The sequence below is a fragment of the Salvelinus fontinalis genome, chromosome 18, assembly GCF_029448725.1.
Source record: "Salvelinus fontinalis isolate EN_2023a chromosome 18, ASM2944872v1, whole genome shotgun sequence".
Lineage (NCBI taxonomy): Eukaryota > Metazoa > Chordata > Actinopteri > Salmoniformes > Salmonidae > Salvelinus > Salvelinus fontinalis.
In genome coordinates, this window is record NC_074682.1 from 47950126 (window position 1) to 47969400 (window position 19275).

General features: G+C 42.4%; 1 protein-coding gene across 3 annotated transcripts; it reads left to right on the forward strand.

Moving 5' to 3' along the window:
• The first annotated feature begins 1425 nt into the window (after nt 1–1425).
• LOC129815670 (casein kinase II subunit alpha-like) lies at nt 1426–17607 on the forward strand. Of its 3 annotated transcripts, none has more exons than XM_055869672.1 (13): nt 1428–1563; nt 5566–5841; nt 6009–6120; nt 6261–6362; nt 6458–6508; nt 8565–8624; nt 8931–9014; nt 9330–9440; nt 9737–9838; nt 10055–10155; nt 10275–10423; nt 14008–14097; nt 16112–17607. In XM_055869672.1, exons 2-13 carry the CDS (start codon nt 5741–5743, stop codon nt 16228–16230), a joined length of 1182 nt encoding a protein of 393 aa, XP_055725647.1. In that variant the 5' UTR covers nt 1428–1563; nt 5566–5740; the 3' UTR covers nt 16231–17607. The 3 variants fall into 3 exon arrangements, with proteins under 3 accessions (XP_055725649.1, XP_055725647.1, XP_055725648.1); XM_055869673.1 differs by having other exon boundaries at nt 5705–5841; XM_055869674.1 differs by lacking the exon at nt 14008–14097 and having other exon boundaries at nt 1426–1563.
• Nucleotides 17608–19275: the final 1668 nt, after the last annotated feature.

Here is a 19275-nt window from a genome sequence, read left to right on the forward strand (position 1 = left end):
CATTGACTCTTCCTATATCTGAATTGAGATCTACCTGACCCAGCTCCTGTTCACTCAACTCCTGAAACTGACCGACTCTGCTTTCCCAAATAGATATCTCCTCAATCAATTTCCTACTGTTTCTTCCTCCCTCAAGCCTACAGTACACATGATTAGATCGTGATCACTACCCACTGTAGATTCCTCCAAAACCCCCCAACTACATCTGTCTACCCTGGAACTTGAGATCAAAGTAGAGTCCAGAGCAGATTCATTTCAAGTTACTGGATCAATCCTGGTTCCCCGACAATCATTAAGACGAACAAGCACTTTCTCATCCAGTAGTTCCTCCAACACTTGTCTGTTTACATCACTCCGTAACCCTCCCCAGAGCGTACTATGAGCATTAAAATCCCCACACCACATTACTCGTCTCCAATCTTGACCTTCTACTTTCCCAAAGGCGTGCAACTCCAGTCTCTAACACGGGTTGTAAAAGTTCACTATTACCATATTCCCCCCATGATGTGGAAGGAAGGCCTATTTATCAAGCTGGATAACATGGGGGTAGGAGGAAGGGTTTTTAACTAGATAAATTATTTCTTTTTGGGTGCAATCAATACAAGTGAGGGTGGAGGTACCCCCCAGAGAAGTGTCATTAGTCCTTTGTTGTTCTCTATTATGATTGACGATGTATTCTCAGGTGAGACCTGACATTGTGAGGACATTGTTTGCGGATGATGGAGCGATGTGGAAGAGAGGTAGAAATATTACCAATACAGGCAAAAGAGTTCAAGAATCGATTAGTGAAGTAGAGCAGTGGTCCCTCAGGTGGGGCTTCAAGTTTTAATAAGAGCAGTGGTTAAAAATAAGTGGCAAGAGTTGTGGAACAGGGAGAGAAAGGGAAGACACCTATATAAGATCCAGGAAAAGGTGGGGGCAAGGAGGTCCTCAGGGCGAGAGAGAAGGGAGGAAAGTGTAGTCACAAGGCTGAGACTGGGACACACAAGTACATTGAAATTGCTGGGGAAACATCCAATTGGGAGGTGTGATCATTGTCAAGAGGAGATGGAGACAGTGGAATATGTTCTATTTCAGTGACAGAAATATGTGAGAGAAAGGGAGCGATTATTATTTGATTTGAGGAGTAATGGGGTTGAAGAGCCAGGATTAAGTGAACTGCTGGGGAAATCTTCAGGGGATGTAGTATTTAATTATGTATTTTGTTTCCTTGGGGAGATTAGATTATTGGGTTGGATTTAGACCTTCACTGTCTCTGGTCCACATTCCAGTCCAGTTGGTGGCGGTTATGCACCTTAAAGTTGGTTGCCAACTACCATTTAAAATCCACAGAATAAGGACGAGACCAACCTCACACTCCAGTACAGTAGATGGTGGCATAAGCACCTTTCATTTGGTTGCGATCCGCCAAACGAAGAAGAACAGCGGTGAGCGCGGTAGTCGGCCATATTGTCCCTGAGACAGCAAAAATCATACGCAAGTACACCGGCGAGAGGAAAGGAAGGGACCCTGCCTTCACTCCGCTCCGAAAAGAGGAGTTGGGTCACAGATTTGATCAAAGAGGTAACTATACAATGAAAGTTTGGACTCTGGTTCAAATTATTTTATGAAACAAGCAGTCGGTTCGCTATCTAGCTAGTTTTCAAGCTTGCCATTGGGATTGGTGATTAACGCGTTAACTAGCTGGGCTGGATGAGACTACCGGTAGCTAGCTACTGTAGTTGGATAACAAAACTGTCCAATGTAGTTATTGCTGCCAAACTGCGCAAACCAGCCATGCGTTAGCTAGCTAGATGTGTGAAAGTGCTAACGTTAGCTAGTATAGCTAATCTTTGAAGCAACCCCTCAGCGTTTCCTAATCTTGGTCTTGGGGACCCCAAGGGGTGCACGTATTGGTTTTTGCCCTAGTAGCACCACACAGCTGAACCAATTAATCAACTGATCGTTAAGCTTTGATCATTTGAATTTGCTGTGTAGTGTTCGGGAAAAAATCTAAACGTGCATCCCTTGGGATCGCCAGGAACGGGGATACGCTGCAACCTACAATTGTTACATTGATCTCGTTAACGTTTTTATTTTAATGTTTTTATTGAACCTTTTATTTAACTAGGCAAGTCAGTTAAGAACAAATTATTATTTACAATGCAAGCCTACTTGTGAAGCCCCTCCGGTCAAACCCTCCCCTAACCCTTACGACGCTGGGCCAATTGTGCACCGCCCTATGGGACTCCCGATCACGGCCGGTTATTGATACGGCCCGGAATGGAACCCGGGTCTGTAGTGACGCCTCTAGCAGTGCGATGCAGTGCCTTAGACCGCTGCGCCACTCGGGAGACGTTAGTCTAGCTAACTATCGTAACTACTCATGTGGCACTGAGCAAACAAACATTTCTTATTCCTCAAAAGCTAGATGCACATGTTTGTTGTCAAACATGGCATTAGCTACTGTTACCTACCGTCAGCTAGCTATATCTTAGCCAGAGGGCAGCAACACCACTTTTCCCCAAAGGTGTCTTGCATCCATTGCAGAGAAGATTATTCATTGCTACATATTTTTCGAATAAAACTATGCTAACTTTAGAATGTAGTGGATGTGGAACTCGCCTGTAGCATGTCGGCTGGAGTTAATATTAAACTGAAATCTAAAGGCAATTGTCACTCAGTGGTTGCTAGTTGCTCGAAGCAGAACAAATGCACTCTGTTACAATGGTGTCTTGACCCGGATCCACAGTTAGGCTCTGCCCGGCTGCTGAGGTAACTTTGAGGAGTAGGAGCTTGGTCTTTATGACAGGTGGGAGTTTGAGACAAAATATCTAAATTATCATATTATTAAACATACTTTCCAAATGTGGGCCTGTTGTAGACCCACTGCCTCTGCATACCTTGTGTCACTTCATAATGACCAACCATCCTGCCCACCAGCACAATAAGTTGAAATGGAATTGTATATGACTTCTGGCTTCCCACGGACTGTTGCTAAAAGCACTTACTTTAAGCCTAGGTCAGCTACATACTATCAGAGGTAGTGCTAGTTGTACCAGACACCTCAAAGCTAGGTAAAACTACATATTCCTGGGTCACTTACGAACCAGGTAAGCCCCAAATACGCTCATAGTACTCACGTTTTATTTTTTTTGTATCACATCTGGCCGCATTTGGGATTCCCATAGGGCGGTACACAATTTGCCCAGCGTCATCCTGGGTAGGCCATCATTGTAAATAAGAATTTGTTCTTAACTTCTTATGGCTGCAATCCTGGTAAAGGGATCGATATGACAACAGCCAGTGAAAGTACAGGGCGCCAAAATAAAAAATCTCATAATTAAAATTCCTGAGACATACATGTGTCTTATACCATTTTAAAGGTAATCTTGTTGTTAATCCCACCAAAGTGTCCGATTTCAAATATGCTTTTCAGCGAAAGTACTACAAACGATTATGTTAGGTCACACCAAACCACAATAAGCACAGCCATTTTTCCAGCCAAAGATAGCAGTCACAAAAAGAAGAGAGAAAATTAATCACTAACCTTTGATCTTCATCAGATGACACTCATAGGACTTCATGTTACACAATACATGCCTGTTTTGTATGATAAAGTTCATATTTATATAAATAAAATCTGAGTTTACATTGGCGCGTTACATTCACTAGTTCCAAAAACATCAAGTGATTTTGCATAGCCACATCGTTTCAACAGAAATACTCATCATAAATGTAGATGATAATAGAAGTTATACACGTGGAATTATAAATATACCTCTCCTTAATGCAACCGCTGTGTCAGATTTCAAAAAAGCTTTACGGAAAAAGCAAACCATGCAATAATCTGAGACGGAGCTCAGAACAATAGCCAAATTAGCCGCCGTGTTGGAGTCAACAGAAACCAGAAATTACAGGATAAATATTCCCTTACCTTTGATGATATTTATCAGAATGCACTCCCAGGAATCCTAGTTCCACAATAAATCGTTGATTTGTTCGATAATGTCCATTACTTATGTCCATTACATATGTACACGTTTCCAAACGCTCGCGCAATTGCAGGCAAACGTCGGACGAAAACTTCAAAAAGTTATATTACAAGTAGAATAAACTGGTCAAACTAAGTAGATAATCAATCTTCAGGATGTTGTTATGATATATATCCAATAACGGTCCAACCGGAGCATTCCTTCTGTCTGTAGAAGTTATGGAAAGCAAAGCGATATCATGAGGAATGCGCGGAACCAGGAACTGGCAATTTGCCAGACCACTGACTCATTTCCCTCTCATCCGGCCCCACAACACAGTATAAACTTACTTCAACGTTCTACCGACTGTTGACATCTGTGGAAGGCGTAGGAAGTGCAAACAGATCCATATATTACAGGGAATTGAATAGGCGATGAGTTTAACATTGACCAGCCTCAGAATTTCCACTTCCTGTTTGGATTTTTTCTCATGTTTTTGCCTGCCATATGAGTTTTGTTATACTCACAGACATAATTCAAACAGTTTTAGAAACTTCAGAGTGTTTCCTATCCAATACTAATAATAATATGCATATATTAGTAACTGGGACTGAGGAGCAGGCGGTTTACTCTGGGCACCTTTCATCCAAGCTACTCAACTTCTTATGGCTGCAGGGGCAGTATTAACTGACTTGCCTAGTTAAATAAAGGTTTAAATTAATGAAAAACCATATCTATGCCAACCTCTATACAGAGCTAGAGGATATGTTTGACAGGCACCAGAGTTATGACCGTTTGTTGTTGGCAAAGATAAACGAAGGCTTGACTATTGCAGAGGAAATAGTTTATTGGCATGAAATATGGATAGAGATCATTTATCAATAGAAGCCAATATGAGTATGAACATTTTTCTGAACAAATGGGAACTTCTGTTAGAGTATAAAAAGTCAAATGTGACAGTATTTTCACACCTTTTTTTACTTTTTTGTGTGTGTGTGGTAATTTTACATTTACATTTAAGTCATTTAGCAGACGCTCTTATCCAGAGCGACTTACAAATTGGTGCATTCACCTAATGACATCCAGTGGAACAGCCACTTTACAATAGTGCATCTACATCTTTTAAGGGGGGGGGGGGGGGCAGAAGGATTGCTTTATCCTATCCTAGGTATTCCTTGAAGAGGTGGGGTTTCAGGTGTCTCCGGAAGGTGGTGATTGATGGTAATGATGAATTCCATCAAACTTTGATGATCACGGCAGTAAGAGAATGGATTTTGTATTTTAAACTAAATCCATAGTTGCATAGCTTATCCCCACCAGCTTTAGTAATTAAACATTGTCAATACTTTAGGGGCGATGCAGTGACACATTTTAAAACAGCCTGCTGGTAATCAGGCCTTTAATTTAGTTTGCAACAACAAATGCAGTGTTGTAACAGTGCATCAAATTGCATTACACACACACACACACCTGTAGAAACTGATTGTCTGCACTGGCCATCAGTTCTGCAGGAAGTTTTTAAATCCATGTCAATGATACGTATTTGATCTGGCCTAGGTGATGGTCTCAAATATAACTGACATTGTTTCTTCCTTTCCCCCTGTTGTCTCAGCTGTCCTCCCCTGGTGCCCCCCACCCTACAGCCAAAGCCCCCCCTTACCACCTGCCCTGTCAGGAAGAGGCCCCTGACCTGTTCCCCCACCTTCCCTCTTATCCTGCCTACTCTCTTCCCTCCTCATCCTTCTCTGCAGTAAGTGCACCCCCTCTCCTCTGCCAAGCTGTCGGACATGTCAGGACCCGTGCCGAGTCGGGCCCGCGTGTACACCGATGTCAACACACAACGGCCCAGGGAGTACTGGGACTATGAGTCCCATGTGGTGGAATGGGGGTACGCAGCGACCACACACACACACTCCCAGTCTCTAAATTAAGTCAGAAAATGTTGGTTGGTGCTTGCTAAACAAACTTATGACGTTCTCTTTGCACATTGAATCTCTGCAGTTTAATTCCAGTTTCCTTGAATTGTGTAATTGACAAAAACAATTCTGACCGCAGAAATCAAGATGACTTCCAGTTGGTGCGGAAGCTGGGACGTGGGAAGTACAGTGAAGTGTTTGAAGCAATCAACATCACCAACAATGAGAAGGTTGTGGTGAAAATACTCAAGGTAAGGCCACGATGAGAAATCAATATCATTCAGATCATAGATTTGCCAGTCGATACAGACTCACATTGGCTTGTTGGAATCATATTCGAAGTAAAACCACCCAAACAATCAATACAATTGGTCTTTAATTGTGTCCATAGCCCGTCAAGAAGAAGAAAATCAAGCGTGAAATTAAGATCCTGGAGAACCTCCGCGGAGGCCCCAACGTCATCTCCCTTGTAGACATCGTCAAAGACCCAGTGGTGAGTAGGAATGGTGGGGAAAGAGGTGTGAACTGTATTACGGTTTTAGAGGGGCTGCCATAACTTTAATGCAACAACCCCTTCTTTTCTTTCAGTCTCGGACACCGGCCTTGGTCTTTGAACATGTCAACAACACTGACTTCAAGGTAAGACGTAGCATAACCCCGGGGTCGTATTCATTACACCATACCAAAACGTTTTGCGTTTCTTATTGGACAAGTTCAGGTAGTCAGTCCTCTTTGCAGTCTGTTTTCTTCCGTTTCTTGACAGTGTACATCTCTATTCAGAAACAAAGCCCTATTAAAAAACTTTTTTGGCGTGCAAGTTGTTTCCCCGTACTCCAGTGTGTACAGTTGAAGTCGGAAGTTTACATACAACTTAGCCAAATACATTTAAACTCAGATTTTCACAATTCCTGACATTTAATCCTAGTAAAAATCCCCTGTCTTAGATTAGTTAGGATCACCACTTCATTTTAAGAATGTGAAATGTCCGAATAATAGTAGAGAGAATAATTTATTTCAGCTTTTATTTCTTTCAGCACATTCCCAGTGGGTCAGACGTTTACATACACTCAATTAATATTTGGTGTCATTGCCTTTAAATTGTTTAACTTGGGTAAAACGTTTTGGGTAGCCTTCCACAAGCTTCCCACAATAAGTTGGGTGAATTTTGACCCATTCCTCCTGACAGAGCTGGTGTAACGGAGTCAGGTTTGTAGGCCTCCTTGCTCGCACATGCTTTTTCAGTTCTGCCCACAAATGTTCTATAGGATTGAGGTCAGGGCTTTGTGATGGCCACTCCAATACCTTGAATTTCTTGTCCTTAAGCCATTTTGCCACAACTTTGGAAGTATGCTTGGGGTCATTGTCCATTTGGAAGACCCGACTTCCTGACTGATGTCTTGAGATGTTGCTTCAATATATCCACATATTTTCATTCCTCATGATGCCATGTATTTTGTGAAGTGCACCAGTCCCTCCTGCAGGAAAGCACCCCCACAACAGGATGATGCCACCCCCGTGCTACACAGTTGGGATGGTGTTCTTCGGCTTGCAAGCGTCCCCCTTTTTCCTCCAAACATAACAATGGTCATTATGGCTGAACAGTTATATTTTTGCTTCATCAGACCAGAGGACATTTCTCCAAAAAGTACAATCTTTGTCCACATGTGCAGTTGCAAACCGTAGTCTGGCTTTTTTATGGAGGTTTTGGAGCAGTGGCTTCTTCATTGCTGAGCGGCCTTTCAGGTTATGTCGATATAGGACTCATTTTACTGTGGATATAGCTAATTTTGTACCTGTTCCTCCAGCATCTTCAGAAGGTCATTTGCTGCTGTTCTGGGATTGATTTGCACTTTTGCACCGAAGTATGTTAATCTCTAAGAGACGGAGCGCGTCTCCTTCGTGAGAGGTATGATGGCTGCGTGGTCCCATGGTGTTTATACTTGCGTACTGTTGTTTGTACAGATGAACGTGGTACCTTCAAGCGTTTGGGAATTGCTCCCAAGGATGAACCAGACTTGTAGAGGTCAACATAACATTTTTTTTTAGGTATTGGTGGATTTATTTTGATTTTCTCATGATGACAAGCAAAGAGGCACTGAGTTTGAAGGTAGGCTTTGAAATACATCCACAGGTACATGTCATTTTGCCTATCAGAAGCTTCTAAAGCCATGACATAATTTTCTGGAATTTTCCAAGCTGTTTAAAGGCACAGTCAACTTAGTGTATGTAAACTTCTGACCCACTGGAATTATGATACAGTGAAGTAATCTGTCTGTAAACAATTGTTTGAAAAATTACTTGTGTCATGCACCAAGTAGATGTCCTAACCTACTTGAAAACTATAGTTTGTTAACAAGGCATTTGTGGAGTGGTTGAAAAATGAGTTTTATTGACTCCAACCTAAGTGTATGTAAACGGGTGCTGTGCTGTCTTCGGGGGCCAGGATGTTTCTTGTCTTGTGGTTCTATCCTTAATCACTGGTACATGATGATCAAAACGAAGGGTTGTGTCACGTTTTGTGTTCCGTAATAGGCCTAAGTGTTACCAGTCAGATGCCCAAGTTGATAGCTTGTGATTTGAATAATATGTGCTCTTTGTATTAGATGATGGGTTCAGGTTGGTTAAACAGATATATGCATGGACTCTTCAGGGTTTGGTTAAATCACGGTATTGATTCATCCGTTTTTACTTGCAGCAATTGTACCAGACCCTAACGGACTATGACATCCGGTTCTACATGTTCGAGATTCTCAAGGTGGGTCTCGTAATGTTGTAATTTGGGTGTACTGCCCCATTTTATTTGTGCTCTTAAAATGTATTGGAAGGCCCAGAGACTGCTAGACATGAGTCAGCATTTTCCTCTCCCAAAACAAGAACATTCGGGTGCTTAGAGTATAAGCCCCTTGTTTGTCCGACGGTTACATATTAACCGTCTATTTGTCCATCAACATGTTTGTGCGCCCAGACGGGAAGAAAACGTCTGTTTTGTTATCTGCATTTCTTTGTTGATTAAATCCCCAGCCTCCTTGTTAACTTGCAGCCATTTTGGCTCTGTCTGCAGGCCCTGGACTACTCCCACAGCATGGGAATCATGCACAGGGACGTAAAACCCCACAACGTGATGATTGATCACGAACACCGCAAGGTGAGTGTTTATGACCAATGCGGCAGAGGCACGGTTATTTCCCTCCATCTGATTTACCCGTAGACAAGATCTTTGTCATCAGTACATTTAATGTGACAAAAAGAAATTACGCTAGTTTAAATGGAAATATTTTAACTCTTGATGAATCATGTTATGATGTATTATTGGAGCTGTAATACAAGCAGATATTGCACAATGACATTACAATGCCCAAGTAGTCCCTCCCTGTTTGTCTCTTTATTTATGTTTGTCCTAATGAACACAACCCTGTTCTGCTTGTCTCGGTATCGACTGTCTGTGTTTGTGTTCTTCCAGCTGCGCCTTATTGACTGGGGTCTGGCTGAGTTCTACCACCCGGGACAGGAGTATAATGTCCGAGTGGCTTCTCGCTACTTCAAAGGACCTGAGCTTCTGGTCGATTATCAGGTACGTTGTCAAGCTCAGTCTATATTATTTTCTGTTGTGTAGATCACAGCTACATGCACACATACCCTTTTCACACCATTGAACCAAACTGCTGAGCTGGTTAAGCATCCACCGTAGTTACTGGAACCATGCTCAACACGGCAATGTGAAAACTAAACAGGCAAATCTCACATTGGTCATTCAAATCCATTTCATTAGATAGTCCCAATATTTCCCTAAGGGGCTGTTGCAGGCTCCTCTTCCATTCCGCCATCTTTGCTTTTCTCTAACTCACTGATTTGACTGTCTTCTTCCAGATGTATGACTACAGTCTGGACATGTGGAGCTTGGGCTGCATGTTGGCCAGCATGGTCTTCAGGAAGGAGCCTTTCTTCCATGGCCACGACAACTACGACCAGGTAAACACTCCAAAACGTTGTCCACCATGTCGCAAGGGCCCTACTCATTACAAGTGACGAGAATAACTTGGGCCTGTTCAGGAGGGTGAAAGGTTCCAGAACATTCCGAAGGAAATGGATTGTATACAACAGATTTGATTATGTCAGGTACTATCGGGAATCCTGTCAGTTCTATTCATGAATGATATTTCCCCATAATTTTTTCCCCTTTGTCAGTTGGTGAGAATAGCCAAGGTGTTGGGAACGGAAGACCTGTACGACTACATTGACAAGTACAACATCGAGTTGGAGCCTCGGTTCAATGACATTCTGGGAAGGTATGTGGTTGTCTGTCTTTACTAATGTGTGGTTTTCTGCACTTGTTTTGGGCACTTAGTAAAACCAATTCCTAAATCTAAACACACAAAGCTGCTCTTAACTAGCTCTCCCCTTCCAGACACTCTCGTAAGCGGTGGGAGCGCTTCGTCCACAGTGAGAACCAGCAACTGATCAGTCCTGAGGGTCTGGACTTTCTGGATAAGCTGCTGCGCTATGACCATCAGGCCCGGTTGACTGCCCGCGAGGCCATGGATCACCCCTACTTCTGTGAGTGTGAATGTTGAAGATTTTTAAAGGTAGACTCAGCGATGCATGAAGTAAACCGCAATAGCTGTTTGATTTCCGCAACAACTAAGAGCGTTGAAGTGCAAGGCTAAACTCCTTCGCTGTTCTGGTCCCGTAGATACCACGTTGTGATGACGTGAAGCGTACATGGCCAGATAATGTCTGACTGTATGAGAGCACAGTTTCGCATCACGCTCATTTGAATGTCTGCGGTGCTGTTCATGACAATGTCATAACGCTGAGTCTACCTTAGTAACTCGGAAAGTTCTGTGAGATTAATTTATAGGTTGGTGATGTTCTTAGAATATTCTCTGAAAGTTGCCCACATAATAATGATTGGAATGGAACTGCTGTGGGTTTATTGATTAGATCAGAAAATGATTTAGTTGTGGCTGCTGCTGACACGAAAGATGGTCCCAACTGTAACCCTGTGTGCTTTGTTCTGTGGTTGTTTTTATTATGTCTTTGAACCTGTGGTCCTCTATATGGCTCTATAGGCCAAGCTGCAGTTAACAGCAAATAAAAGGCTTGTTATAACTGGGGTTACTTTGCATTGCAACAAGGTTTCTCTTTAAAAGCAACTCGCAGCTTAAATTAAAATATATATATTTTTTTACTTCTTACGGCTGAAATCCAGTTAACGGGATAGATATGACAACAGCCAGTGAAAGTGCAGGGCCAAATTCAAACAACAGAAATCTCATAATTACAATTCCTCAAATATACAAGTATTTCACACCATTTTAAAGATAAACTTGTTGTTAATCCCACCACAGTGTCCGATTTTCAAAAAGGCTTTACGATGAAAGCACACCAAATGATTATGTTAAGTCAGCACCTAGTCACAGAAAAATTGCAATTTTTCCAGCCAAAGAGAGGAGTCACAAAATGTAGAAATAGAGATAAAAGTAATCACTAACCTTTGATCTTCATCAGATGACCCTCATAGGACTTCATGTTACACTACATGTGTGTTTTGTTCGATAAAGTTCATATTTATATCCAAAAATCTTAGTTTACATTGGCGTGTTATGTTCAGTAATGTTTTGCTTCCAAAACATCCAGTGATTTTGCAGAGAGACACATAAAATTACAGAAATACTCATAATAAACATTGATACATACAAGTGTTATGCATGGAATTATAGATCCACTTCTCCTTAATGCAACCGCTGTGTCAGATTTCAAAAAACTTTACGGAAAAAGCACACCATGCAATCGTCTGAGTACGGCGCTCAGACAAAAAAACAAGCCATACAGGTACCCGCCATGTTGTGGAGTCAGTAAAAGTCAGAAATAGCGTTATAAATATTCACTGACCTTTGATCTTCATCAGAATGCACTCCCAGGAATCCCAGTTCCACAAATGTTTGTTTTGTTCGATAAAGTCCATTTATGTCCAAATACCTCCTTTTTTGTTCGCGTTTAGTTCACAAATCCAAATTCATGAGGCGCGAGCACTAGGTCCAGACAAAAGTCAAAAAGTTCCGTTACAGTTCGTAGAAACATGTCAAACGATGTATAGAATCAATCTTTAGGATGTTTTTAACATAAAACTTCAATGTTTCAACCGGAGAATTCCTTTGTCTTTAGAAATGCAATGGAACGCAGCTACGCCTCACGGGCGTGTGCGATTCTGAGCTCAGGGCAGTCTGCCAGACCTCTAGTTGAAACGGCTCTCATTCTCTCCCCCTTCACAGTAGAAGCCTCAAACAAGGTTCTAAAGACTGACATCTAGTGGAAGTCTTAGGCATTGCAATCGGATCAAACTTACACTATCTTGTATCGGCAAAGACTTGAAAACCTACAAACCTCAGATTTTCCACTTCCTGGTTGGAATTTTCCCCAGGTTTTTGCCTGCCATATGAGTTCTGTTATACTCACAGACATCATTCAAACAGTTTTAGAACCTTCAGGGTGTTTCCTATCCAAATCTACTAATAATATGCATATCCTAGGATCTGGGTTTGAGTAGCAGGCAGTTTACTCTGGGCACGCTTTTCATCCAAGCTACTCAATACTGCCCCCCAGCCGTAAGAAGTTAAGGGAGACGGATGTTCTGGTTCTTCACATTTAGTTGGCTTTGATATTGTTTGTTTGTTTGCTAATCAGGGTCGTGTTCATTAGGGCACATTAGCAAAACGTTTTGTAGTGGCAAAGAAAAACAAATGTTTCTTCAGGTAGCTCTACCTCGTTTTACTCAGTTTTCATCCATTTTGTATCTAATGAACATGGCCCAGTTCAGTGTGGTCATCAGTAGTTGCGTATGACTATCTACTTGCAGTAGCTGGAGACTAGGGACTCAAGACTGTTGGGGGGGGCAGAGAGGGACAGACACACTTAACTTTGGTACATATAGGCTGTATCACAACCGGCTGTGATCGGGAATCCCATAGGGCGGCACACAATTGCCCCAGCATCATCCGGTTAGGGGAGGGTTTGGCCGGGGTAGGCCGTCATTGTTAAATATTGTTTTCATTGTAGTAATCCTATACTTTGCAGACAATTGCCTCCCTCTGAGTAAGAAATCATAAATATGTTTACGTGAAATGCCTTGGTTCGTTCAGTATCTCTCTCGGGACTGGGCCGCCTTGGAAAGGGGGTTGGGCCTTTTCGCGGCACGCTTGTAAGGCACTGATTGTCCAAAAATGGTTCCATTAAGTCTTCTACTGTTCTTCTCTGTAGTTGTCTGGTATCTGGTGACTTGTCGTGTAGTACTGAACAGAACTACAGTTTATTTTCCTTCCATTCGCTCCTGAACATGATACTTAGAAGATGGGCTAGCCAGCCGGGTCGATGGTTCCCAGTGGGGGGGTGAGAGTAGCGTAATACGATGGTTTGAGCAGAATAGTAGGATTGTCCTACTTAAATTGGCTTTCAAAGATAATTTACTTAGGACAGCTAATCAGTCGTACCAGTGATTGTCCGGGAGGTGAGTTTATCGTCTCTAACTCGTGTTGAGATTCAGAGTTCAGACCATTTTAAAAGTGCAGCTTCACGCTTTTCTGGTCTAGTAGGTTCATTCTTAACCCATAATTTTATACAGTTTGTTTAAAAGCGCTGTTCTGTCAGGCTGACATGCTCTCTGACCTTACTCGGGCGTGACTTGTCGCTGTGCAAAGTTTATGTAAAACAATTATCTTATGGCTCCTAAAATCACATCCCTCTCAACAAAAACACTAATCATTTTTTATGCACAACGCATAGGATGGACATTTCACACATGTAGTGGGTAATCTTTCCTAGTTACAGTATTTCCTTTAACATTTTTAATGACATCACAAAATAACAAACAAAATGGCATTAGTGTTCTATAGATCGCCTCTGACATTCCCTACGTTCTATGTTAGAAATATTGTTCCGGTATTTGCTTTTGAACGTGTTAGTTTCAGCTGGAAAAGGTCTGTTGAAACAAAGGACGTTCCTTTGGTGAACATTGGAGAAGTGTGTTGGGGGGGGGTCTGGTTGAAGTCATTCATTGCAAACCTGATATGACCTATTTGGATCCTCACAGGACAGTCATGACACTAGAGGTTTGTTCAATATGTGTTTTCTTGTCCACACAGATCCCATTGTGAAAGAGCAGGGTCGCATGCCAGGGTCGGCTAACCTACCCTGTGGAAATACAGCCGTGAGCACAGCCAACATGATCACTGGTGAGCGCGCACACACCAATCATCAGCCTGAATGCCCTCCCGGCTCCTCGTCTGAACTCCCATTACTCAGTGTTGAGGAGGATGTTTTGTCAGTGGGAGGCCGAGCTCGGAAATGAAATGGATTCAAGAAGCCAATTTGGTCTGTGTAAAGATTCAATGAAGCTTGGTCACCTGCTATATTTGTCCAGGCAAATGTCCTCAGTATGCCGTCATTGATGTTAGTCATTCCTCTAAAGGCCTTTGTAGACTGTACGTCAGATTCTATCTTTTACGATTATAACGTCACACTGTGCAACGTTACCAAATTAATATCTTTATCAACCTGGCCAGATTGTACGATTTGATATAGTTCTGTCGTCACATTATGCAATTGGCTTGAGAGGCTAGGTCAACTGCTGCTGTGTGTTTGATCTGTGCATCTGCCAGCAGTGCAAGCCTCTATTTGCTTATGCACGAGTCAAGTGAGTTCGGGAAAATCTGAAGTATGCATCTTAGAAATAGTTTTCACATAAAAACTTTATATGTTTGAGTTCATAAGCAACTTCCCCAAAATAACATGGTCGCTGTGGTAGAATGTTTATTTTGATTGGTGATTTTTGTGAGTTTTTCAAAATCCAATCAGGTAACCTGATTTCAGATGTTATGCAAGCAAGATTATTAGGGAAATCGTTCTTCTTGCACAGCATGGAAACGTTTCAATTAATCAGACAATTAATTGGTCAGTTACCGGGATCGGCTCAACACCAGCCACACAAGACTACGACTGCACGTAGTGTTACTTACAGGCTGACTACACCGCTCCCGTCGTGTGCGCGAGCATTGCAAAATAAATGTAGAAATCTATATTATTCAATTATTGCACCCACACTGCTCGCGTGCGCCAATGAGCGTCTTGTTGCCAAGAGCTAAAATAGAAGTCAGTTCCATTTCTGATGCAGATCGTGCTGCAAGTCCTGCCTCTCCCATCTCCTCATTGGTTTATAGAAGCAGGTACCCACATGTCATCTCATTGGTTATACCCACGTGGGTGACTGAAAGACGAACGAGGTCGGTGGCGGTAATGCACCTAATTTGTGAATGTTGCCAATCGCAATATAAAGTCAAGAGAAGAAAAAACCTAGGAGGAGAGATGACTAGAAATGATTCGGTTGACTGTTTTATGTGTGGATTAATTGTCGGAGTAGAGGACCTTGTGCATTTTAGGTAAAATAACAACTCAATGTTTATATCCCAGGACAAATTAGCTAGCAACAGCAAGCTAGCAAAATATGACAAATATGACAAAGTGCAAGCTAGCTAGCTAAATTGCCATAAAGGTTTAATGCTTTTCGACCTGTCCCCAAATGAATGTGGTTCAGAATTTGTTTTGATATTTTAACCTGTGTGTTGTGATCGCGTTTGGTGTGGGGGGACAAAATACACGTTTGCAATATGGCTCACGCGCGCAGCCGGTTTGGGTTCTGTGTTACTTATTCAGCAGACATAGACCCTGTCACACTGGTCAACCTAAGACATCCGACTGTTGTTTATGACCTAAGAATTTGCCTGCGGCGTGCACATATTTTCCGGGATGGCATAAGACGGCTAAAATCGTACATTCAGCAAAGGCCTTTAAAGATGGAAGGCCTTTAAAGAGGGCCCCGTGTGGCTCAGTTGGTAGAGCATGGCGCTTGCAACGTCAGGGTTGTCGGTTCGTTTCCCACGGGGGGCCAGTACAAAAAAAAAAATGTAAGTCGCTCTGGATAAGAGCGCCTGCTAAATGACTTAAATGTAATGTAAATGTAAGATGGGTAGTAAAATAATGACTATCACATTGTCATAATTGACATACTGTAATTTTATTGCAAAACATTTCAGAAGAGCTCAATTCTCACCATATTTGAGTGTATACATTGTCATCTTTCCTATGTAACTCATTAGTTAATGTAGTCACTGCATCATCAGAACTCCCTTGGAGTGTTTTCTAAGTAACCCGCATGCTTAGTTAAGCTAAATTCCCTGTCTTTCTCTCTAGGCATCTCTGCCTTGCCAGTCGCTACTGCCCTGGTCACCCTCACCGGCTCGCCTGTTCTCTCTGCTGCCACCAACGCCCTGAGCATCCCCGTGCCCGCCGCTGCTGGTCCCCCCCAGTGATTGCAACCATCAGGGCCCACTCACTCTGCCGGCCTGCGCCACCACCTCTACTCACTCACTCAAACTGCCCTGAGATCCAGGAATGCCAACCTCTGAAGGCAGTCTCATCTGAACAATGTTAGTTTGTATCTCCTTTAATGAACATGAGGTAAAGAGACATATGAAATGAATGTTCTGTGTAATTGACACATACAGGTATTCCTGTCATCTTGAAGTGACGATGTGGCTGTGTGTGTGTGTGTGTGTGGCTGTGTGTGTGTGGCTGTGTCTTACAAGCCAAGAATAAGTTACGAATCCACTGGTGATGGGGGTCCCTCCCCTTGCAACACATTTTGTTTGTACATCACTGACAATGGTCACGCGAAGTAGTTAGCGGAAGGCAACAGGAAAGGACGGTAACATTCATACCAAAAGACGCAGAATCTGTAGTTTACTAATGCAATGTTGTCAAACAAGACCTGGCTGAACACCTTAAGCAATCCCCTGTGTTTAGGTCAATCCAGAACTCCATACCACCATTATAAAGACGGCATTTGAAAGTGTTTGGTGCTGTTCTGTGCTCCAGTCGTGTGTTGAAACACTGAAGCTGCCTCACTCCACCTATACTAATGACACTTTAGTCTGAATAGTATGTCTTGCCTTTCTACCGAACTGGATACCTAGTCTTTTTGATGTAAGGGTTCCCTGACAGTTTTCCTTTTTTGTACTGAAATGCTATGGTGCTGGATGGGTTTAATTTACTGTGGAAACGGTTTGATGCCAGTATTGTCATCCAAACCCTTCGAAATCCAGACAAAGCCATCCGTTCGGTTAATTTGAAACGTTTCTCTCAAACTTGCTGCTTTACCCTTGAATTAATTTAAGTTGTAAAAAACCAAAGTTTACTCAATCGTTTGGAAAAAGAGGAGACTGACCAAACCTTTGTTTTCTTGGAGAGGTACACTGAGTTATGTGGAGATAATATGGGGGAGAAAATATTTGTTAGAAGATCACAACAGAATACGAAAGCACCTGAGTCCTGGTTAAGTTGTCTTGAAATTTTTTCTCTGCTGTTCGAACCTGAGGATTTTTTTTTGTGTATTTAGTTTGTTTCGAGGCTAAGTTTCGTGATCGATCATCTGTTTGGCTAGACACTGAAGGATGTATTGAACTTAAACGGTTTAATTTTTCCTGTGTTAGTGCCAGAAATGGGAATCTTGTTTGAGTATAGCTGTACATATGCATCCTTTTTTCATTTGAAATCTCTCAACATATGAAATACATGCATACATCGACATAATGAAGTTGTATGAGTCCTTACATCACTGTATATATTTTTGTCCGTATGTAGACTAGTATCTGAAAATATTTGTGTAAATAAACACATTTTATCAAGTATATCTGATTGAGTTGGTATGTTCACACAGATTGTCTCCTGATTGTAAGGTTTTACAGAAATCAATTTCCTTAATTATTGTATTATTTTGATGTCACTTCTACAGTATGCGTTTTTGCTATGTTTTAAAATTAATTGTAACAGTGATAATAAAACTGGTTGTTTGGATGCTGATTGGGGTCTAAGGCACTGCATCTCAGTGCTTGATGCGTCACTACAGACCCTGGTGCAATGCTGGGCTGTATCACAACCGGCTATGATTGGGAGTCCCATAGGGCGGCACACAATTGGCTCAGTGTCGTCCGGGTTAGGGTATGGCCGGGGTAGGTCGTCTTTGTAAATAAGAATTTGTTCTTAACTGACTTGCCTAGTTTAAATAAATTGGACGAGCAGCGTGTTGGCCGTCACACACCTTTGCCTACTAACAGTTCCATCTGAATGACCACTGCCCCTCCATAAGAATATCATGTTTATGTTGCTGTCTGAATCATCTCCTCTATTTAGCTGAACTAGAATATCATGTTGCTGTCTGAATCATCTCCTATATTTAGCTCAACTCGCACATGATTTCCCCTTGCTTCCAGCCCAGCATTTATACTGAACAAAAAAATAAACCCAACATGAAACCATTTCAAAGATTTTACTGAGTTACAGTTCAAATAAGGAATCATTCAATTATAATAAATTAATGTAGGCCATAATCTATGGATTTCACATGACTGGGGAAATAGATGTGAATCTGATCACAAACTTAAATTAAAAAAAATATGACCGTGGTTCAGAACCTGGTGTGAAGACCATTTGCCTCATGCAGCGCGACACATCTCCTTTGCATATAATTGATCAGGCTGTTGATTATGGCCTATGTAATGTTGTCTTACTCTTCAATAGCTGCGCAAAGTTGCTGGATATTGGCGGGAACTGGAACACGTCGATCCAGAGCATCCCACACGTGCTCAATGGGTGAAATGTCTGAGTATGCAGGCCATGGAAGAAATCTGATATGTTCAGCTTCCAGGAATTGTGTACAGATCCTTGCGACAACGGGGCTGTGCATTATCGTGGTGAAACATGAGGTGATGGCGGCGGATAAGTGGCATGACAATGGGCCTCAGGATCCCATGGTAGCTGTGCATTCAAATTGCCATCGACAAAATGCAATTGTGTTTGTTGTCCGTACCATAAACCAACCGCCACCATGGAGCCCTCTGTTCACAACGTTGACATCCGCAAACCGCATGCCCGCATGACGCCATACTGCCATCTGCTCGGTACAGTTGAAACCGGGATTTATCTGTGAAGAGCACACATCTCCAATGTGCAAGTGGCAATCGAAGGTGAGCATTTGTTACTGAAGTCGGTTACGATGCCAAACTGCAGTAGTCCATTAGCTGCTGCAGATGAGCTTCCCTGAGACGATTTCTGACAGTTTTTGCAGAAATTCTTCGGTTGCGGAAACCCACAGTTTCATCAGCTGTCTGGGTGGTTGGTCTCAGACAATCCCGCAGGTGAAGAAGCCGGATGTGGAGGTTCTGGGCTGCAGTTGTGAGGCTGGTTGGAAGTACTGCCAAATTCTCTAAAATTACATGTTAGAGAAATGAACAATTAATTATCTGGCAACAGCTGTTTGACATTTCTGCAGTCAGCATGCTAATTGCATGCTCCCTCAA